The 22,456-nt window shown below is 58.4% G+C and overlaps 1 protein-coding gene across 1 annotated transcript in view; it reads right to left on the minus strand.

Moving 5' to 3' along the window:
- Positions 1-1,820: 1,820 nt before the first annotated feature.
- Positions 1,821-22,456, minus strand: part of WDR1 (WD repeat domain 1) — a 39,675-nt gene continuing 19,039 nt past the window's right edge. The window contains exons 6-15 of the mRNA XM_061192096.1: positions 17,197-17,274; positions 16,616-16,696; positions 16,051-16,284; positions 12,804-12,893; positions 11,113-11,267; positions 10,293-10,380; positions 7,177-7,287; positions 5,865-6,038; positions 3,894-4,038; positions 1,821-2,206 (exon numbers count right to left, since the gene is read on the minus strand). Coding sequence (XP_061048079.1) covers positions 2,100-2,206; positions 3,894-4,038; positions 5,865-6,038; positions 7,177-7,287; positions 10,293-10,380; positions 11,113-11,267; positions 12,804-12,893; positions 16,051-16,284; positions 16,616-16,696; positions 17,197-17,274 — 1,263 coding nt within the window. The 3' untranslated portion in view covers positions 1,821-2,099. The remainder of the gene's footprint in view (positions 2,207-3,893; positions 4,039-5,864; positions 6,039-7,176; positions 7,288-10,292; positions 10,381-11,112; positions 11,268-12,803; positions 12,894-16,050; positions 16,285-16,615; positions 16,697-17,196; positions 17,275-22,456) is intronic.

The following is a 22,456-nucleotide window of genomic DNA, read 5'->3' on the forward strand; positions in this document are numbered from 1 at the left end:
CAACGCAGGGGACACGGGTTCGATCCCTGGTCCAGGAAGATCCCACACACCGCGGAGCAACTAAGCCCGTGTGCCACAACTACTGAGCCTGTGCTCTAGAGTCCGCGAGCCACAACTACTGAAGCCCGCGAGCCACAACTACTGAAGCCCGCGCGCCTAGAGCCCGTGCTCCGCAACAAGAGAAGCCACTGCAATGAGGAGCCTGTGCACAGCAATGAAGAGTGGCCCCACTTGCTGCAACTAGAGAAAGCCTGCATGCAGCAATGAAGACCCATTGCAGCCAAAAATAAATAAATTTAAAAAAAAAAGTCAATGTACCAATATTTTCTCCTTGACCATTTTTGTCATTTTTAGAAACACTCAGGTTTGTGTGACTATACGAGGTTGCACGTTTTCTTCCAGCACTCTTAAACTCCATGATTTAAATTTCAAAACTTGGATCTACTTTTAGATCTTGCATCTGGTGTAAGGACAAAACAAGCAATCTTTTACTTTTTCAGATTGTTACCCAGTTTTCTCCACAGTTTATTGAATAGTTATTTCCCCACTGATGTGAAAGGTACCTGGCCCCAGTCCAAACACACACAGGACACAAAGCACAGTCCTGTGCTTTGTGTCCTGTGGTGGTCCCAACTTCTCTTTTCCATTTTTAGCTTCTTTTTATATATATGAACTGTAGAGGCAATAAGAGAACAGAAGGGGGAAAATTTTTATCGGGACTGCAGATTTATAGACATCTTTATGATGTTATCTTTCTAGCCAAGAATAAGATAGTCTTACCATTATTAATTTGAATGCTTGGGAATTTAGTTTTTTTCAACATAGGAATGCATACTATTCCTTATTTTTGAAGGCAGTACCAGAAAAGGAACTAACTGCCGCAGGACTTGAGAATCAGGCAGGATGGATCAATCTCACCTGGTCCAGTGCTTTCAGTTCACAAACAAATTTAGGCGCAGAGAAGTGAGATGGCCCAGGTCACACAGTGACTGGGGAGTCAGGATGGGAGGGGATCCCTAGGTCCCATGCCTTCCCGAACCATCCCCTGAGGCTGCAGGCTGGTGAGGTACCCAAGCCATGGGGTTCCAAGCAGCTCCCCAGTTCCCTGCCCCCACGTGTCCCCGTCACACAAAGTCAGCGACCCACAATGAAGAGAAAAGGTATTTAATTATTTCTCCATCTAAACTCTTAAAGCGCTCAAAGTGTTTTCACAAGTGCAAGGGGAGGGACTGCTCTCAGCCAGCATTTTACCAGTGATTCCGACATTCGCAAAGAAACTCCAAATCACCGTGCTTTATACTTATTTTAATTTCTGCACTGGAAAAGAAAAGGAAAGTGTAAATGAGGACAGGTTAGTTTACAGTGACTCCATCTTTGCCTTTAAATTAATCTTTGCTCTTGGGAACAGAGGGGGACAGAAAGACAGGAAAACATCAAAGCACGAGAGTGAACCGGTGACCAGGATGCCTCCCCGTCCTGCTAACTAGGGATCTAAAAGCCTGGAGGCAGCGCCGTAAACACTGAGAGACATCAGTTAAGATACATAAAAAAAATAAAATAAAAAATCCCCACGATTCCATTCTCAAAATCAAGCACAGAAACTGACAGTGAAACACGGGTTCCATGTGCGCCCATTGGCCCAGAACGAGCGCCACCTGCTCTACAGCATCCGCCCTGCCAGCCAGGAAGGACCCGCAGGTGGGGAGTGGGAGGGGATGCAACCTCCCGGAGCCACAGGCGGGTCTGTGTGCTTTGGAGGCTCTGCCTCTGGAATGTTCTGCGCGGGCAGGCGGTGGGTTTGAGTCACGCGCCACACGTGGTTGAAGTGCTCACTTTATTTTCCATGTGCAAACTGTCACCGTCTAAAGCTTTCAGAAGGACTTGTACAGACAGGATCACCCTGCGAGCAGGCGGGCAGGCAGGCGGGGAGGAGGCAGGGTCCTCCCCGTGGGGCGGGGCCGAGGGCGGGCACGAGGTGAGGCCTCTCCCCCAGGGGCGGGGCGGGGTGGGGGGGAGACAGAGGGCGGGACACAGAGAGAAGTGACTGTGGAGCTGCGTTCAACCCAAGTCCCTGATTCGGTCGGTCCGAGGAGGGCTCCTCAGTAGGCGATTGTCCACTCTTTGACAGAGGCGTCATGGGAGGTCGTGACCAGCGTGTGCTCGTCCAGCCAGGCCAGGCTGCTCACGTGGTGGAGCCGGTGTGCATCTGGGGAGAAAGAACACGCTTTTTGAGCCAAACCCAGGAGCTCTGCTCCCACAGGTACCTCAGACCAGAAGATGGGAAGCCCGGGCCGAGATCACCCACAGGCCCACCGAGAAACCCAACAGGATCCTGGTCAACCAGACCCCTTTCCTCTTCTCAGTGGGGAGCGTCTGGGTAATGGGAGGGGAAGCAGGTATTCTCAGCCCCCCACCACTGACACTCCCTGATCAGCAGAGATCCTGGCTGCAGCTCCCAGGCGCCAGCACAGTCCTGACAACCACAAACGGCCCTTGGAGGCAAAACTGCCCCTCCCCCCAGGGGGGTGAACAAGTCTTTCTATGCATAAAGCAACAATATACAGACAATACACAAACAGCGCACAGTATATCTGTGGTGTTAAAATGGGGAGATGAGGAATAAAACGTTGAGAAACACAAGGCTGGGGTACCCGTGCACACAACAGCCTGACCTCAGGCCAATGCACGTCCAGTGACCTGTGACCCCACGGCCCAGACAAGGACTGGACTTTCCACCCTCTACCCTGCGAGCTCTTGCTGCCTCTTGAACTTGCTCGAGTCTTACTACAAAACTGCTGCTTTCTGTGGAGACCAGGATGGCCCATCTGAGTCTGCTCTGTCCCCGCCTCCATCCTGGACCAACCGCCTACCCACCCACTTGGGGTCAGCTTGCTGGTCCCCTCCCTCTCCCTGCTGGGCATGGTAAAAAGCTCTGCGGGGTTGACACAGAACAATTTTTGAGTAGGAAAGGATCCCACTTACATTCAAGACAAAAGGCTGCCTGCCAGGTAAAGAATGGATGGAAAGGGACCAGAGCCCATGTGAGGTGGTGACACGGGAACAGGAGATCTGAGATCCACCCTGGATGGGTAGGGTCCCCCCAGGGCCACGAGCCACATGTGACTACAGTGCCAATGAACTGAGCTACTGCCACATGTGGAAATATGTTGGGTTAAATAAAATTTACTATTAATAATTTCACCTGTTTCTGTTTTAAATGTGGCTGCTAGGAAAATGTCAAGTCCACGTGTGGTTCTTGTTATACTTCTATTGGACACGACTGTCCTAGAGTGAGAACCCAGTTATGAGTTTATATTGAAGGGGGGGTGGGGTGGGTGGGAGAAAGCAGGTATTACAGTCTGAATGTCTGTATCTCCCCAGAATTCCTAAATTAGAAATCTAACGTCCAAGGTGGTGGTGTAGGAGGTGGGGCCTTTGGGAGGAGCCTAGGTCACAAGTGGGATGAGCGCTCTTATACAAGAGGCCCCTTCCACCACGTGAGGACACTTGATGAGAAGTCTGTGACCTGGAAGAGGACCCTTTCCCGGCCGAGCTGACACCCAATCCTCGACTTCAGCCTCCGCAACTCTGAGCAGTAGACTTCTGTGCTTTAGGGGCTGCCTAGTCTGGGGTATTTTGTGACAGAGGCCCGAACAGACTAAGACAAAGGAGATGCCAGGAAAACCCTTTTACTCAGTGTGTGTCCCAGGTACTGAGACCACCTGCTTTCACGCTGGGCACATGGGCGTCCTCTGCCCAGACCACCAGAGCTGATGTTTGCTGGAGCGCCAGGCCTCCATGAGGCCACCTCCCTGAAGCACACAAGGGACCCTCGAGCCCTGGGGACACCTCTCCAGAGCTGCCTGGGGAGCCGAGGAGGGTGCGTGAATCACCTTGGATCTTGACCCTGGTCTCAGGGTCACTCAGGGTCCACACATACACCATCATGTCCATGCCGCCCGAGGCGAAGTGCTCGTTGTCTGGAGACCAGGCCAGGCAGACGATCTTTGCGTGGTGTCCATAGAAAACGTTGTTCTCCTGGATGCAGATTAAAAATAGGTGGCAGGTCAGGGTTCAGGCCAGAGTGAGTGGGCATCAATGTCACCTAACCTTCACGAGGGCCAGTGCTCATGAAACGCTTTCTCTATGCCTGGCTTCTGAAACTCTCACCAACTCACTGACTCTTTGTAACTACCCCAGGGTGCCCACTGCTTAAAGGCACAGAAAGGGGCGGCCCAAGATCAAACAGTAGCCACCGTGCCCCCCAGGACCCGGGACTCCAGGGCTGCCCTCATAGCATCTGTCACATGGGCCAGATGTGCCCGTTCGCCTGCACAGAGCTCTCAGCCTAGGGAGGGGACAGAGAGAAGTGCAAGAATGGGAGGCGCGCGAGGGTCTTGCCTGGCGTGGACAGAGCTCTGTGCGTGTGCGGATGGAGGAGGGGGCTGCCCAGACACGCGCCCTCACCCTGGAGCCTGCGTGGGGTGGGTGTGGCCTGCAGGCAGGCAGACGTGTCTACAGGAGCATGTGTCTACCACACGTCCCAGCCTCGAGCCACTGTCTTACCTGGGGGGGGGGGGGGCGACATGACCAAAAATAACGCTTTCTACTAAAGCTTTAGGAACGCTTTTACTTCAGAGCATTCCGTCTTGCTCTTAATCCCTATATGAACCATGATTTTCTTCTTCAAGGCTGCCTCTGCCACCTTTTGTTGGTTCTACTCTGCAGATGAGTTAGCATGCTGTGAACGAGGCTCGCTTTACGCAAATGAAATCGCTTCAAGTGTGATAAGTGCAGAACCTGATAAATGTGACACTGAGGTGGAAGGGAGCCTCCTGGGACGGGAAATGTTCTTTATGTTGATGGAGGTGTGGGCGTACGTGCAGGTGCAGGCATACGCACAGCGCTGGTGTATACTTAACGTTCCCACTCATCCTTCATTATATGTAAATTTTACAGCCGAAGATAAAACTACTAAACTCTAGTTAATAATACGTAGACTGATATACTATACAGATGCCTGTAATTTACTTTAAATGCACTAAAAAATTAGATTACTAGATGGATAACGTGACATAGTAAAATGGTAATGGTAGAATCTAGGTGGTAAATTCTTTTGACTCTGCTGTAGGTTTCAAAACTGTCCTCAGTGTTGGAGGTTGGGGGGAGGGGCCAGGCTGACTCCACGGGAGGGACTGGAGGACCCTCCATCTGCCCCGTGCCCTGTGGTCCAGTCACACCCAGCGGGTGACCGAATCCCTCCAGAGTGCAGTCTTGTTTGTGAAATGGGACTAACACTGCCCAGCAGGGTTGGCTGGTGACCCATGGGCACTCTCACACCTCACATGACAGTGCCCTTGGCTGTCCTGCTCAGAGCAGGATGAGCTTCCAGGGCCTTGGCAACCGGGTCCCCTCTCTCACCCATCCACCGCTAGGGAACCCCCCCGCCCCCGAGTGCAAGGCCACATCCGGACGACCAGCGCTTACACTTTATAAGACTTTAAGCAGCAATGAGATTCAAAGAAAAAAAAAAAAATCTGACCTAAGCCTTTTGACGGAGGAGAAAAATAAGGTTCCAGAAGTCACTGAACCAGGCCACCCAGGTGAACCAACCAGCCCGATTTCACAGCAGCCTTGCTGCCGCCCAGGCCCCTAACTTTTTGGTAGCTGTTCTGTCTCGGTCCCACAAACTGCTGGACAGCAGGGAAAGTCTCCTTTTCCCACGTCATTCACGCTCTAGGAGCAACGAAGCCCCGTGTCCTGTGCACCCGCCCGGTCGGTGACGACAGGGGAGAGAGGCCACGGCCCCCTCCAGCCGTCTGCGCTGCCCAGCATGGAGACAGGGAGGGGGCCTGCCCACTCACCGAGTAGCCGTCAGCGATGCTGAAGACCGTGACCACTTTGCTGGCGTCGCACACGGCAAGGAAGGCGCCGTCGTGGGAATACGCCAGGTCCGTCACAGGGCCCTTGGCCTCCAGGAGCTTGCCCTCGTCCTTCAGCGTGGTGCCCAGGATGGAGTATAGGCGGACGTTCCCATCCTGTGGGAGGACAGAGGGGCAGTGGGTCACTCCCCTGACACGTGGGTGCGTGCACGCATGCACACACACACACACACACACACACACACTCCCCCGACGCCCTTCTTTTTGGAGGGAGGCGCCAGGGCATCAGTAAGAAGCAGCGCCTTTCCTCCTAACCGCTGCCCTGGCTCGGCCACCTGCCCATGTGCTGGCTCCTGTGCCAGGAGAGCTGCTCCTTTGTCCCCCTGGCACCAGAGGGCAACTCCTACAACCCTGCAGCAGCTCTCGTGGTTGCACAAGCACAGTGGGCAGAGTTACATTAAAATAAGTTTAATTATTACACATTAAAATTACATTAAAACGCAGAACCCCCCAATTGTGATTCTGCGTGTTTGGGGGCTCACGAGTCTGCCTTTTCCACAAAAACTCCAGTAAGTTCCAGCGCAGGCGTCCACAGGCCAAGCTCTGAGAAGCACCTGTACACGAGTTAGCTCTCCAACAAGGGCCCCTCATCTGCCCTGACTGTCCTCGGCTGGAGCCATCTGCCCTGTGCCCTGTACCCCACACCCGGCAGGTGCCCTCAGGCACCAGGCTCCTCTCCCTGCTCTGTCGAGCCCAGCTCCTAGCAAACTCCCCATCCTCGTAGGGTCCAGGCACCTCTCCTCAGGGGCCAGGAATGAGGGGAAAGAGCAGGGGACAGAGGAGCCGCCAGGAGGCGGGCAACAGGAAGTCACACTCAAGGGGAACTGAAACCCTCAGGCTGGCACTCCACTTCACGGGGGTGAAGAATCTCCTGTCGCCTCCCCGAGCCCAGCGAGCCCGGCTCGGGACGCAACTCCTTTTCCACGTGCTGCATCCACGAGCTCCCCAGGCCGAGGCATCCCTGCCCTGCGCCCGCACCCCAGCAGAGCCCGCCTCACTGCCCGGGACCCTTGGTCTCCCGGGAGGCTGCTGTGTCACCAGGGGCTGGCAGCCTGGGGGGAGGGTGGCCTCGCAGGGCAGCCCAGGGAGGCTCTCACTTGGGCGGCAGGAGGCACCCCAGCTGGTTCCCGCCGCCATCCCTCCTGCCCTGAGCTAGCCCGGCAACCACACAGCTCACAGCGCCCCCAGCCCGGCCACACACCCCAGGGCGGAGGGCGTGGGGACAGGGCCTTACCGCACCCCCGATGGCCACCGTCTCACCACCCGGGTGCACAGCCACCACCTCGGGCTCATAGCCGGGGCTGTCGATGCTGAAGCACTTCCTCTGATCCTTCAGCAGGACGATCTGGGAAACACACAGGCAGCCGTTAGAAAGAGGCCCCGGGACACACGGCCCAGGCCCGGGCTGGGCTCCATCTTCAACCTTTTGGGGGCCAGGCCGGGGCTCCAGCCACACTAAGTGGGACCGGCCCCGGCCCTGTGGTGTTTCTCCCTCATCTGTCAATATGAATGGTGCTGTTATCGCCACCCGCACGGGCTTCGTCGAAAGCCATCTGACGCCTGAACTTTAGTTCCTCCAACTCTACATCGAGTGCAATAAACGATCTTTGCTGAGCCGAATTCTCACAGGTTCAAGAGGACGCAGCCCTCGGAAGTGGCGAAGCTATAAGCTGGCACTGGAAATGAACAGGACAGGCTAGACTTCCAAGTTCTGGCTTCTCAGGTCCAAAAAACACCCTTTGTGACCCTGACCCGTGGTGTGTGAAAAAACTGATGATGTCAGTGCGTGAGTCCCCGCAGCCTGGGGACACAGGGCTGGCGCCCCACCGGCTGGGAGGGAACTGGAACCCCAGGTGCTGACTACAGCAGGTAGGCAACAGCGCTGCGAGGCTCTCCGCTAGCCCTCAGCCCAGGCAGGGAAGGGAGGACAGGACAGACGGCTCACGATGAAGTGGCCTGGAGGCACCCAGTGCACCGCCCCCTCGCCCCATCCCAGCCAGCACCTGCCTTGGCTCCCTCCTACTTGACAGGGCAGCACACGGTCCGCGGACGGGGCTGAGCGCCCGGGTGTGCAGGCCCCACTGAGGCGCCCTGGTGGCCCGGCTCAGCCCCCTGCTGCTGGGGGTTGGCGGGGTGGCGGGGATGGGATGGGTCACACACACCGGCTCATGAACTGATCTGAGCCTTGGCCTCCCAGGGATAAGAACCCAGCAGTGCCTAGACGTCATGGAGACGGAATTCAGGGCTCAGAATAAACACCGTGCCTAGCAAAGGCAAACAAAAACAGCAGCTACAGCCCACCGTGTGGGAGCCACGTGCCTTGCTAAGCGCGGTGTGTCCCTGGGATGGCAGGGTCACCTCCCGGTGTATAGGAGCAAATGAGATGCAAGCCCCGCAGCTCTCAGGGCCATGGGGTCCCGAAGCCCCGCCCTGGCAGCCACAGTGTGCCTTCCGCTCTCTGGCGCACAGCCCAAGGCCGCCTGGCACGGTGACCCTCCACCGTCCTCACCCCCTCTACGCCCCTCGCTACCCCCTCCTGGTTCTAATTCACTGGACTGTCCCCAACAGGGTAGCCTCTCTGTGACAGCTCTGGCTTCACCCCATCGCATCCCTGCTCAAGCCACCAGCTGTCCCAAGGGCAAGCAGGCCCCTCCCCGCCCTCGGGGTGCGTTGTGGGCTGTGCTGTCGGGTAGGGGAGGCAAAGAAGCACCAGGTGGATGGGCAGCAGCACCCTCCCTAAAATTTGATACAGAAAACGCACCTTGAGAAACATTCACCTGCATCATCTGCCCGACTCCGGGAGCGCACTTACCCACCTACACCTGACAGGGAAAGGCTGAGGGCACTGGCCCAAATCTGCCTCAGAGGCAACACTTGAACGTGGCTGTCCCCTGACCTAAAATCGCGGGCCCCTCCAGGACATTCTGCGGACCCTATGGCCAGCCACGGGGAGTTCGGGTCAGGATGCCCTAGGGAACCAGGGCAGAGAGAGCACATCACAGGACAGTCGTCACACCGGATCCCGTGGGCCCTGGACTCCTTGGAACCTGGGGGTTGGACCCTGCACTCGCCAGCCCGTCCCAAGCAGAGCCCCAGGCGGCTCTTCCCTGAACTTCCCCACGTGAGCCCAGCGTGAGCCTCAGAGGACACAGCCTGTCCTGACCGCAGCTCCAGACAGGAATCTGAGGCCAGTGGGGGAGGCCGAGCCAGGCCCGCAGAGCCCAAGGTCTCACCTCTCACCTACAGGCCAGGTGCTCAGACACGAGGCTGGGGGAGCCCCCTCCACGGAGCGGCAGCCTTCCCGCCCGTCTTTCTAGAAGGTCCTCGTCCAGTCTTTCCCCCACTTGCTAAGGCGCTCACAGCCCTCGATTCCTCTTGCGCCCCTGCTGACTACCCAGGCTGTCTGCAATAACTGCTCGATAGGAGGTTCGTGTTGTCTAGGACACACAGGAATCCACTCTCCCCAAAGCACTGAAGCTCCCAGAACGGAGGAGGGGTGGTGGATCTGAATGACAGCTTTTGGCGGTGGGTTTGTCACTTGTGCCAGTGGGCAGGGGCTCCGTCACACCTGCCTCCTCTGATCTGCACGCTGGGATGCCCAGCCCGCTGACAGATGGCGTCTGCTGCAGAGCAGGATCCTGGATAAAGTGGGTCAGGCTTGGGTCTCAGTCAAGGGTGCTTCATTCCAGAAATTCCAGGAGACGGCGTGTAGAGACCTTACCGCCTTGAATGAGAACCCAGGCTGCGGGGCTGAACGCCAGACCCCACTGTGCTGAGGAGCCGCCCTCCATGCCACCCCCCATCACGTGGCCTCAGGGAGTCATGGTCACTATCAGCCTCTTTGCTCATGGAGATGGTACAAGGAGCCCGACACATACTTCCTCATAATCCTCCCTGTGAGCTGCGAGGGATGAGAAAACTAAACCTCAGAGAGGGTGAGGAAAATGCCTGAAGCCACACCACCCCAATGCTGCAGGGCTGGGATTCGAATGTGAATGGACAGAGCTGCCTGGGCCGTGCCTCTCATGGGCCTCACGGGTGAGGGATGTGCAGGGCGTGTGACCCTCGAGTGCAGGCTCTCACCAGGCTGCCCAGGTTCAAATCCCAGCTTGGCCTTTTGCCAGACGCAGACTTTGGGCAACTTACTCTCTGTGCCTCAGTTTTCTCACCTGTAAGGTGGGGATGATGCCATGCCTGATAGGACTCCCGAGGATTCAGTGAGCACGTGGGAAGCCCTCAGCACACGCAAACGGGGCTCAGTAGAAACGGGGTTGAACGCGTGTGAGAGGGGATGTGGGGACCAGACACTGCGCAGCGTCACTCTAAACCAAACCCGGGTGGGAGCCGTACCTGACCGATGCACACGACCACAGTGTAGCCCCCGGGGCCGACAGCCACGCACTTCGGCTGGATGTCCAGTTTCACGACTCCCTGTCCGCTGTGGAGAGGAGGAAGTCGTTATTTCAGTCTCCAGGGGCACAGGGCGGGTGTAAATACACTCACTGCAGGACCACAGCACTCGGGTGACTCAAGGAAATTCCACCTTGATCTCTACTGCACGAGCCTTTGCTAAAACACAGGAGGGGGTAAGGGAAGACTCAGCCTCTGGGAGAGAGATGAGGAGTCATGATGGGGGCTGGGACAAGGGGAAGGGGGTGGCGAGAGGAAGTGAAGGGATCACTTCCTGTTCCTACGCATCTGTGCCAAGTGCCGCCCCCATAGCTGCCCTGTCCTGGCTTCTGCCCACATCCACCAGTTAGAGACCCCGGCATTCCCCGGGTACAGACAAAACTGAGCTCTGACCCCACCCGCCCACAGTCATAACCAGTCTCCTCTGCAGGGCAATTAAAATAAAAAAAAACCTGGTACTTTTAATGGGTGAAAATTGTGTTACCTTTACTTTTGATTAAAACTATGAAAACACAAACTAGAAAAAGTTGCACACGCAAAAAACTTCTTGAAAACGGTAAATTGAGAAAAATTCCACGTAACTGGCAAGTGTGGCGTCCCCAAGGCTCAGTGAATGGGCCCCTGTGACCGGGTGAACGGGCCGTGGCTCTGCCCCGGGTCCTCTCATCAGCCGAGGCTCAGGGCAGCAGCCCGGCCCCGCGGAGGGCTTCACCAGGGACGTGCTCGGGAGGGGTGCGGACTGGCCCCGGGCAGCTCTCACCTGTAGTCCCGCAGCGTGAGGTTGGTGTACCGCACCGTGTCGTCCATGCTGCAGCTCACCAGCTGCCCGCACTCGTCCACGGTCATCCTGGACACCTGGTTCGTGTGGCCCTTCCCGGCAAAGGAGTCGTTCTCCCCCGTCTCTGAATCCCAGTAATGTGGAGCAGGGGTTAAGGAAGAGCCTGACGTCCAGGACGTGGCGCGTGCCCCCCGGGGCGGCTGCAGCCAGGCCCTCATCCCGGGCCTGAGGGGACTCCTTGTGCACGTCCAACTCCGAATTTCAGAGAGCAGACGTTCTGGGCAGAGGGCCCGTAGGCCATTTACAACCCCACACGCCCAGTAAGACACAGTCCGCCCGTCTTCAGAACAGGAACCCGGCAGATCACGGGACTGCGCGGCCCTGTAACAATGGGACGGCACAGCGCCTGCCTCCGAGAGCGGGCTCAGAAGGAAGCTACCTTTCCCTGGGACCCTGCGTAACTGGGCCAAAACACAGCCCCCCTCCCCTGGCTCTTTCTAGCCTGCTGTCCAGCCCACGGCCCTCAGCAGGAGGCTGGCTGTGCCCCGTGGCTCAGCCGATGGCCACCTAGGTGCCACCAGGTAAATGGCCCTGGGGCTGACCCACCTGGGCGGGGCCAGCGTGTGGACTCGCAGCTCGAGGGACTCAGGTGTGAGGTGTTTGAAGTTACGAGATTCTCTTTTTACATCAACAAATGAGTCTCGTTTGCACCGAAGACTGTTCCCTCAGGAAGCTGCGTGTATATTCCACGCCTGACATGGTCTTGTGAAGGGAGCGCCAGCCATCGATACCGCCGGAGGTTAAGGTCACGGTGCGTGGACATCGGGGCTGGGCATGAGTGGGGAGGAAGGAGCGGTTCCAGGAGGGGGGACGCTGGGCAAGACCCTCCGCTGTACCATCTCCTTACGTATGACGGGGTGGAGGGTGACTTCTCTGCCCTCCTCCCTCGGGGCTGAGGGAGACCTTCCCAGGGAGGGAACCCTACAGACCAGGCGGGTCTGCGGAGGTGGGAGAAGCAGGGGGTCTGGAACAGCCCCTCCAGGGGGCAGGGCAGCCGCGGACCAGGAGCCAGGCTGCACGAGGGCAGGCCTCGCTCGCGGCCACGACACACGCACTGGGGCGGGCCCCTCAGACGACGCCTCCCACGCTCGCCATCCTGGGAGGAGGAGGTTGGAAGGGCTGCCGGGAACGTCTCAGAGGGACTGCAAAGCCCCTCGCCGGGGAGCGGGGGTTCGGTTCCCGCCCAGCTCAGCCGTCGCCGAGCGGTGCAACGTTGGGGAAGGCACTTGAGGCATCCGAGCCACACTCTCCCCATTTTTAAAATAAGGGTGCTCTCCCCAGCGGCTCTGCGCCCGTTGGGATTCTAACACACGGTGCTTCTACGGCTGCTCGTGAGAGGGATGAGCCGGCACCAGGTCACAAACGGGGAGAAGCAGCTCAAGTTCAGGGAGGTTCAGCAACCATTCAAGGCCGCACAACGTGACCCATCAGGTCAAGGCCGCGGCCTGGAGCTGGAGGCCCCGAGTACGGACACGGCACCTCCCGGCAGCCAAGACGGGTCAGAGGAGCCCTGCGGCTGCCAGCCGGCTGGCCTCGCCTCTGGCACCGTGGGAACAGGAAACTCCCGACTCTCCTGCCAGGGGCCCCAGAGCCAGCGCTGTGACTCAAAGGATATTAATGTGTCCGTCGTGGCTCCCAGAGTAGATGTAAGACTTGCCGCCGTTTTTATGCACCGCCAGGCACTGGATAGATTTGCTGTGGCCCTGTGGAGGGACAGGCGGGGGGTGCTCAGGACTTGCCATCCTGCCTGGGCTTGTCAAATGCTCTCTGCCAGCTAAGCCCCTGCGAGGGGAGGCAGAGCCCTCAACGCCGCAGCCCCGGTGGGCCCGAAACAGCCCCAAGCCGAGCGACCACCTGACAAACCCTTCAAACCCTCGACATCCGGGCCTCCCCACCGAGGCACTTAACCCGACCTGGGTGGAGGACGGGGGTCTAGTGGAAGCCCAAACAGTGCACCTGGTCTGTGCAGACGGACCCAGCTACCCTCCCTCCCCACACAAGGAGGAAACGGCCACAGAGGGTGAGCCCCTACCCGGGGGGAAAGCACAGTACCGGGAGTAGTCTTGGGAGGGACCAGCACTTGCACAAGCAGGCAGGGGGACCCCCAGGCCACTCGGAGGCCCAGGGGGTCCCGGGTGCTGCTAACGGTTCATCCTCTACCCAGAAGCACAGCTTGCGGCTCCGGCTCCAGCCCCTGGCTCATGAGGTTTCTTCTTTCCCAGCTCTCCCCTTCCCCCCCAGGCTGTCCCAGGGCTGGGACCCCACAATTTCCCCGACCGGCAACATGGTGGGCCCAGATCACTCATCTACAACCAGTTGTCTGCTTCAAGAAAGGCACTTAACCTCCCCTGTAACTGCTCCTTGGATGGAAACAACCCGGAGGTTTGGTCTAATCATAGTTCTTTCCCCTCACCAGAGGCAAGCGGGTCCCTCTGAGCTTTGCTGACTGCTGCCACGGTGTGGTGTGTATCTTCAGAGAAAGGTACACACAGTTCTCAGAGACGGGAGAACCAGTGAACAGGCCCCTAGTCCTTTCCACAGGGTAGCAACCCACTGGCCCTGCTACTTAAAAGCATGGTCCTCAGACCAGTGCTGGCCTCACCGGGAGTGTCGCCCCACGCAGCCTGGAGACTGAGAACCTGCGCTCAACAAGACGCCTGGCGACTTGTGCACGCCCCCCACCTAGGGCAGCAGCCTCGCCGGGAACCTGTGAGAAATGGAGCTCTCCCGCGTCCCACAGATGAACCCTCGGAGCGCCGGGGTGCCGCCCACCTACCGTGTTCTAACAAGCTGACTGGCTCAGGTGACTGATGCACCTTCAAGCTTGAGCCGCAGGGTCACCTGGGTGCGTCTTAAAAGTACCGGCACCTAAGAGCCATCCCTACGGTCTTGATCTCTGACCGCACCCACTGGGCCCGTACAGAGGCATGAAGCCCTTTTTGGTGATCTGAACGTGCGCCGGGGCTGAGAACTGCTATTCTAACTAGGTTCTTCTAACTCCAGCTTGTTCTTGGGCTCACTCACAGCCCGACATTAGCACCAAACACTGCTCGGGACTCACATACGTGCGGCAGGAGGGCTGGGATGGTTTCTCTGACAACTGTAAATGCCCACGAGGTTCCTGAGCTGACCTGGGGCGGGGGACAGGAGCCTGGCTGGTAGCGCCTGAGTGACATCAGCGGGAGAAGTCAGGCCCAGGTCTCCATCACTCCCAGGGCGCCAGCAGACATTGGGCGATGCCTGGGACAGCCACCCGAGCCCAGCCTCAGGGTGGCTCACGGGAAGCTGCTCTTCTGGGCAGAGAAAGTAGGTGGACAGGAACGCCTGACTCTCTCCAGCAATTTCTCCCCATCGCATGGAGGCCCAGAGAAGTGACTGTGTCGGGGACCCCTCCCAGCTCCTCTGGGCTCTGTGCCAGGATGTACACACCTTCACTTTACACTCATCACACTGGGCTGGAAGCCTGTGGAGCAAGTGGCCCCAGCGGCCCCATCCTCAGGGCCAAGTCAGATAAACCTCTGTGGAAGCAGAGGGTGCAGGGCCAGCACTGAGGGCCGAAGCAGCTGTTGTTCTGGATCAGCCCTTCCCGTCAGCAACGCCCCACCTGAATGGGATGCAGCAGGCACCGAGCCCACCTGGGCCTCGCGAGCTAGTCACACAGGGTTAAGGGGGCAGACGGCCAGGCTCGGCCCCTTCCTTTGGGCAAGGTCATCTGTACACCGAGTCCACGAGGGCCGCGACCTCAGAGACTGTGGGATGGGATGTACAAAGCACTGCAGGGCCGGGCAGCTGGCCCTCACTGGGCCCGAGGGGAACAGCCCCAGGCTGGCCAACACCAACCCCACAGGGCCCAGCCGTCTCCCAGAGCCTGTCTGCACAGCCCTGAAGCAGCTGAGCGAGCAGGGTGTGAGGAAGCACTGGGGTTTGGCCCCAGGAGGCTCAGCTGCCAGGACGGGGTGCAGCGTGGAGCTGGGCTATGGAAACCCCTCCCTTGAGGGCACAGCTCATCCAGGGTGACAGAGCAGGTGAGGCCGACCCCGAGTTCCCACCGCAGCCCACCCTCCAGCAGAAGCAGGTCTGCAATGGGCAGTGCCCAAGCAGGGCCCCAGGACACAAGAGCTTCTAGTCTGGCTGCGATTTCCTGAGGCCAAACATTCCAGGGCTGACGGAGGGGCAAGGAACAGTCCCCACTGGAGGGGACACTCAGGGCAGACCCTGGTGATCAGCCAACCCTGAGTGATCCGTCCTGGGTGACGAGGACAGGAGGCAGGAACGGGGTCCTCCCAGCCTTCAATCACTCCCTGCTGCCCAAACCTCGGGCTTCTGCACCTCGGGCTCCACCGACTTGTCCAAGTCCATTTCCTCCCACTCCCCACCACTCCCTCATGCCTGCCCTGCTCCAACCACAGACGACAAGTGCCTGCCCACGCTCATTCCCACGTTCAAACCCCGCACACTGTCAAGGCCCAGCTCCAAGGCCTGTTGGCCACCCACGTCTGCGGTGATGCCCCACGACGTGCCCCGTCTTGGGTTTCAGCATCTTCCTGGTCCTGCCTCACGAGCGGACTCAGCCAGTGGCCTCCTAACCGGGGGAGGCTGATCCCTTCGAGACAAACAACCCTGACAGCAGGGGCGCAGGCTGCTGCCCTGAACCCCAGGCCCCGAGCATCCAGCTTTACAGTAGCTCAAGGGGAACGCGGCATCTGGCCTCCCACCTCTGCTAAACTCATCCCCAAAACAACCAGCATCCTGCCATTCTACTGGGCCTCACCTCACCGCAGTTTCCCTACCTCTGGCCGGACGCCCACCTCCCCTCCAGCCAGCCCCTGCACACACAGCAGCTCCACAGCCCGGCCGTACCTTGATGACCCGCAGAGGTTTGCTGGGGTTGTTTTTGTCCAGGTAATTGATGTAGCCGGATAGGGAGATGCTGAGGAGGTGGTCCTTCTGCCACAAGCAGCCCAGCTGCTGGTCCAGAACGTTGGAGCCCATGGTAAACGTGTTGACAACAGAGTTCACATTGATGTCCCAAATTTTAGAGGTTTTGTCTCCGGAAGCAGAAAGCAACTGGGTGCTATCGGGACTCCAGCTGATCTGCTCAAACAAACGGTGGTCATGGGTCAAGCATTCGAGGGGGAAGAGACTCAGACAGGAGCTTGTCCACAGCCCCCATTTCTGAGCAGGGAGGACGGCCCAGAAGGTGGTGGGACACACCAGGGCAAGGACAGGACGAGCATCCTGGCCACTGGCCTCTCCAGGCCACGTCACCGTGTCCCATGTGACCCTGAAGGTCTCTGCCACTGCCCCTACTTCTAACCCCTCATCTCAAGCTTCCAACTTTAACACGTGTGTACAGATGACGATAAACACAGACACGGCCCGACCACAACCACAGACCAAGTTGTGAACGCGGACCCATACTTACAGCATAAATGCCGCCGTCGTGAGCCTTGCTTCCTCCCAGTGCACACACTTTCTCTCCCGTCTTCCCATCATAGATGTAGATCTTGCAGGAAACACAAATAGATGAGGATCACGCGTGCGTGCGTGAAGGCCCAGCAGTTAGCACGCTAAATGAGCTCCGGCTACTCCTCCCTGCTCCACCGTCAAGAGGGTGGCATCCACCGCGATGAAGAGTGCCCCCCGCTTGCCGCAACTAGAGAAAGCCCTCGCACGAAACGAAGACCCAACACAGCCAAAAATAAATAAATAAAAAATCCTTCCCTCTACTTTAAAAAAAAAAAAAAAGAGGGTGGCATCAAGACAGTGGCTCTTACAAAAAAGAATCTAAAAAATAGATGAGCTTTGAGCTCCTTTAAAAGGAGACAGATGGAGAGACGGGTCTACGATGCTTTGAGGACAGAGCCCCTTAACTGAGCTGCATCCCAGGAGGGGGAAGGAGGGAGCTGTATGTACATCGAGACCAGCTTTACTAAGTCTGCCTGTTCTGAACCATCGCAGAGGACCGAGAGACGAACCCCTCCCTCCAGGACCCCCAGCCCTCACCTGACCGTCGGCCCCGGCTGTGGCAAATCTGTTCCCATCAGGAGAGAACCGCACACAGTTGACGAAGCGGCTGTGGTCCTGCAGGAAGTGGGACAGTTATCCGGTGACAGGCAGTTCAGGAAAGCTCTCTACGCACCCCGCGGTCCACAACCACCACGCGTGTGGATGCCGGTCCACGGAAGACTTTAGAGCTCAGCGTGAGTCCCAGCCCGCCCACCGTGGCCGGGTGCATCTCTGCCTGAAAGGCCTCCCTCCGCTGTGACGTGCTCCCTGAGCTCCGCAGACAGAAACGCCCCCCACCCGCCCTCCAGCCCTGGAAGGGGCTCAGGCCGGAACCCTTCTGCTTATGAGGCTGGGACCGTGAGGCCTCATCCCCGAGCCCCCAGGGTCTGGCCTGAGCCCGGCACACGGCAGGTGCTCAGTGGGCATTTGCTGAACGAACTGAGGTTTTAAAGAAATTAAACAGTGGTGATGACCTTTGTGGGAACAAGAGTCTGAGTGACTGAGGAGATGTGATCTCCAGGGGCGATTCCGTTACCTGAATAGATAAATGAACTCATTCTTTCCTCAGTCAAGAAGGGTCTGCATCAGAGAATGATCCTCTGAAAACCCCACCAGCCACCCACGCAAAGCCCGGCTGCTCTCCCACCCCACCTGCAAGCACGCAAGAAGCGTTAGCTATCAACTCTCCTAAAGGTACGCGGGGTTAACTGCCCCTGCAGCCATGGACGCCCAACCTGCAGGGAAAGCAGTTCAACTCAAGGTGCATCACCTGCACCCACCAAGGTAAACCACCAACAATTTTAAAACAGGAGCTGCTGGGGTGGTAGGAACTGCATGTGTTTGACTGTGTAACGTTATGGGTTGACTTGTGTCCTGAAAAGGTAGGTTGACATCCCAGTACCCGTCAATGTGACCTTATTTGAAACAGGGTCTTTATAGGTGTACTCAAGGTGAGATGAGGGCCTTAGCGTGAGCCCTGATCCAACACCACTGGTGTCCCTATGGGAAGAGGGAGATTTGGACTCGGTGCAGACACAGGGAGACCACGTGAAGATGGAGGCAGAGCCTGGGTCATCCCCCCACAGCCAAGGCCTGTTTTGCCTTCTTGGTTTCTTGGGTAAACCTATCCTGCTCCTATGGCCGAGCTTTCCTGCTCTAAGGCTTGTGTTCTGAGCTGGAGGATGGCCATTTCCCAGGAGGCACGCAACGCATCAAAAGGAATGATCTTTCCAAACTGGGATCTCTCAGGCCCTCTGACTGTTCTTCCCCCATGACTGTCACTCACCCATCATCCTACCACCTCGAGGGGCCCTGGGGAGCCTCGGGCACTTTTCCTTCCACAGGAGACAGCCCCGGCCTGGAGAGGCTGGGTTCTGAGAGCCCAGGTCTACAGTTTCTCGTCCAGAGCTCTCTACTCGAGCGAGCTGGCTCTGGGCCCTGGACAGGAGGCAGGCAGGCTGGGCGGGGAGCCACCCAGGTCAGATCCTTAACTCCTCAGGCCCACTGCCACCGTTCTGCCATCCCCACAGCTGCGAGGGAGCCAGCTGCACAGCGAGGGCCCGGGGCCCTCTGTCCCTGGGGTGGTTCGGAGCTAGTGGTGGGAGAGCTTCTCAATCCCCCCAGAACCACCCTGTGGGAAGGGGAGGACGGGCAGGCAGACACAGCTCCTCCTGGAGGACGTCAAAGGAAAAGCTCTTAAGTGACAAAACCTCCCACGCAACTGCGCCAACGTCTGGTCCTCTCGTCCTGACCTCCACTGGCTGACCCGGCCCTGTTGCTCCGGGGGAGGAGGCTGGGGCCGGCTCCCTGGGATGGACTGAGCCCCGGCCAGACCCCCCGAGAACCGGGATGCCGAGAGCTCCCCTGGGTACAGCAGACCACGGGGCCGAAGGGGGGCTGCGGTGGGGGGCGTGAGGAACACGCTGTGAACCACAGGGACCCTCGGCTACCCTGCAGTTCCGACTCGCCAAACTCCAGGTACAGTGGTTCCCTGAGAGAACAGGACCGGCCCCCCTACACACCCAGCTCAGGGGTCAGGGTGCCCCAGCGGGGCAGCACAGACATCAGGCCAGAGCCACCCGGCTTACGCCACTGCCCCCCCTTCCCTGCGCGCCTGCCCCCCTCTGCGCCCCTGATGCTACAGGGGACCTCACACGTGTGGACTTGTGTCTGTCGTCCGTCTCGCCACCGGGTGCAGGGTGCCCTTCCCCAGGCCCAGAACAACACGGGCCCCCGGGGTTCAGACTGGACAGGGCAGACGCCCACCCTGGGGACCGGGCGCTGCGGCTTTAGAAAGTTCTCCCTGTCAGGTTTTCTTGCAACTTGAGCCAAGAGCCCGAATGAGCAGGAGACTGATGTCTGCTCCTGAAACAGCCCATTTAAAGGGAGGAACAGCGAGCAGCCCATTAATCAAAAAAATGAGGGCTAAAAATAGCCCGGTCCACAGGGAGGGGAGGCCGGAGGACAGGAAGGAACGGGCTTGGGGAAATATCATGGGGGGGTTCAGACGACTGGGCTGGGCTCCTGGCCCCCGTCCCTGCTAACCGTCCTGCAGGCGCAGCGCCACTCCACGCGGCCACCTCCTGGGGTGGGGCTGTCCCGCCCAACCTCAGTCACAGCCAAGCGGAGCTCTGGCGGGAACCTCCCCACCATAATCACCCCCCAACCCTGTTATCACCTGTCCCCCCACCATTACCTCCCCCACCCTGTCATTACCCCTCCCCCTCACCACTGAGAAACCGGAGATGGGAGCAATTAGCAATCATTAGGTAATGCACCCAAGTCCACGTCACTGACAGGGACGCAGCACCACTGGGCGCCACGGCCTGACCAGCCCGTCAGCTCAGGTGTCCCTGGGAGCCCTCCCGGCTCCACCAGCCTCAGCTGTGCCCTGCAGCAGGACTCCTACCCTCACGCTGAAATGCCCTGTGCCCACCTGCCGCGCTCCCTCGACACAGGCTTGTGGAGGGACAAGCAGTTCAGACGCCCGTGCCCACCACCCGCTGCCTTACCGAGAGCAGCATGTGCCTCCACGGTCCGCACTCCAAAAGTGGGCGTCCACCCTGATCTGAACGCTGCCTCGCCCTCCTTCAGGCCACCGCGCCCTCCCAAACCGGGCTCCCTGTTCACTCTGTGAGGTCCTCCCCTAAAGTGCTGGGAAGGGCAGCACCGCATCCCTCGCCCTGCCTTTCCCGTCACCCAGCACAGATCTGCCTGCCCAGTTACCGCTTTCCCCTGGAGAAAGAGGACCCGATGAAGGGATGAAAGGCTCCTTCTAATCCTCTTTGGGCCACTGACCATCCACGGAGCTTTGCCGGGTCACTCCCTGCCATCGGCTCAGGAGTTCACCGGGAAGGAGACGACCCTGCTGACCTCCCGGCACAACCACCACAGACGCACACACAGCTTTTTGAAAAGCCGGCACGGGGGCCGGGTGAGGGGGGTGTGTTTGTGTGTGTGTTGGGGCCAGTGTAAGGTGGGCACCTGATACACACCTCAACTCAAACTTCTGTTTTCTGCCCTGTTGTAAGGACACAGGAAACAGGAAAAAAACAACCAGAAAACCTTGCATTTTAGAGTTCAAATTTTACTTGTCTAGGAAGGTGATACTTGTAATAACAGCAGAGACAGAGATTCCTAGAAGGAAGTGTAACTCCCCATTAGGTGACGTGTGAGACACACAGGTGACAGGTTGCGCAGCCCACCTGGACGGAGGAGGGAAGGCCAGGCGTCCCCTTCGCCGCCAGGTGCGGCTGGGTGACCTGCTCTCAGAGGCTTGGGCAGATGCGGCAGGTAGTTTCCAGTCCAGATCACATGGTCACAGACTGACAAGCAGGCCCAGGGCAAATAAGGGTCCTGACACTTGTTGCTCTGAGCAATCATTTCACCAGACACACACTATCCCATGTACTGTGGACACAGCCCTCAGAGGCGCCCGCTCCAGGAGTGTCTGCGGTCACCTGGGCAGCCAACCTGCTCACCTGACAGAGGAAGACGCAGAGGCTGGAGAGGCAGAAACTCGCCCAAGGCCATAGCGGGCCAGGTGCACAGACACACAGGTGAGCTAGAGACGCTTAGTGGGGCCTGTTACCACACATCCAGACGTGTCTATCAAAGGAATGCACTCAGCAGGAAGAAGGCTCCACGGGAGAGGCAAGGTCCACCTGCCCACTTCTTTTCAGGCCACCCTTAGGGCCTCAAAGGGGAACCTAAATCCCCATGCACAGGACACCAGAGGTGGACACCGTGCTGTCCATGGCCTCTGTCCCACAGCCGGTCCCCTGTGACCCTGGAGTCACTGCCCCAGGTGGGCTGGGGCAATTCCAGGGGAAAGCATCTTCCACCTGGTGTTCCTACAGCCTCTCAGCCCATTTCAGGTTCAGGTAAACAAGGACAGAAGACCAGGCGGGAACCAGGGCAGTCCAGCTAAAGTTGGGCCATGAATCAGTTTTGTCTACACTCTCACTCTGTCAACATGAGAAGCTGGTTTAAGCTAACGAACTCATGAACAAGAAGGAAAAGCAACTGGACCCCTGCACTCAGGCCAGCAGGGTGGACGGGTGGCCTGACTCGCTCCACATGGCTGCCCCATGTGTCTGCAATACTGCTTTCCTTCCATGCGGGGCTGAGCCTCCTTGGAGTTGTTCTGGCCTGTACTGAAATTTGGAACACCACTTATTCCTTTTTGAGGCAGCAATTTGAACTCGACCCCTCTGTGCTCCTCACATAACCACCCCTTACCCCATGGTCCTGAACAAGGTCAAGAGGAAGGTAGCAGGAGCTGGAATGGGACGGAAGGGCAGCCCCCATGCTACAGCTTTACTCTGCGGCCGTGAGGGCCTAGGGCGGGTACATGGAAAAGTCACAGGCTGATCTCAAGTTGTCAGCGCCTTACAGGGCTTTTCAGGTGGGTGTGGGGGACCCGAGTGTCCTCTGTCCTTCCTGCTTGAGCCAACTGAGCCTGTTAGTCTTTTCCAGCAGAAAGAAACCCAACAATTCCTCACAGACACTGAGACATCCACCAGCATCTCTCCTGTCGTCCCCACAGCTCTGCGGGGCCAGTGGAGGAGGGCCATCTTCACCCCGTTTCCCGGGGGGCCGGAGGCACAGCCAGCTGGAGGGCCGCAGAGCCACCACCTGCAGCACTGGGCTGCCACCCCATGTCCCCCATTCTTGGTCCACAGCCCCTTCTGATCTCTCGCTAGGTCCTTACACAGGAAGACCTGGGGACGAGCTGTATGCCCACCCTGGAGACAGG

Source organism: Eubalaena glacialis, chromosome 5 (assembly GCF_028564815.1).
Source record: "Eubalaena glacialis isolate mEubGla1 chromosome 5, mEubGla1.1.hap2.+ XY, whole genome shotgun sequence".
Taxonomy (NCBI): Eukaryota; Metazoa; Chordata; class Mammalia; order Artiodactyla; family Balaenidae; genus Eubalaena; species Eubalaena glacialis.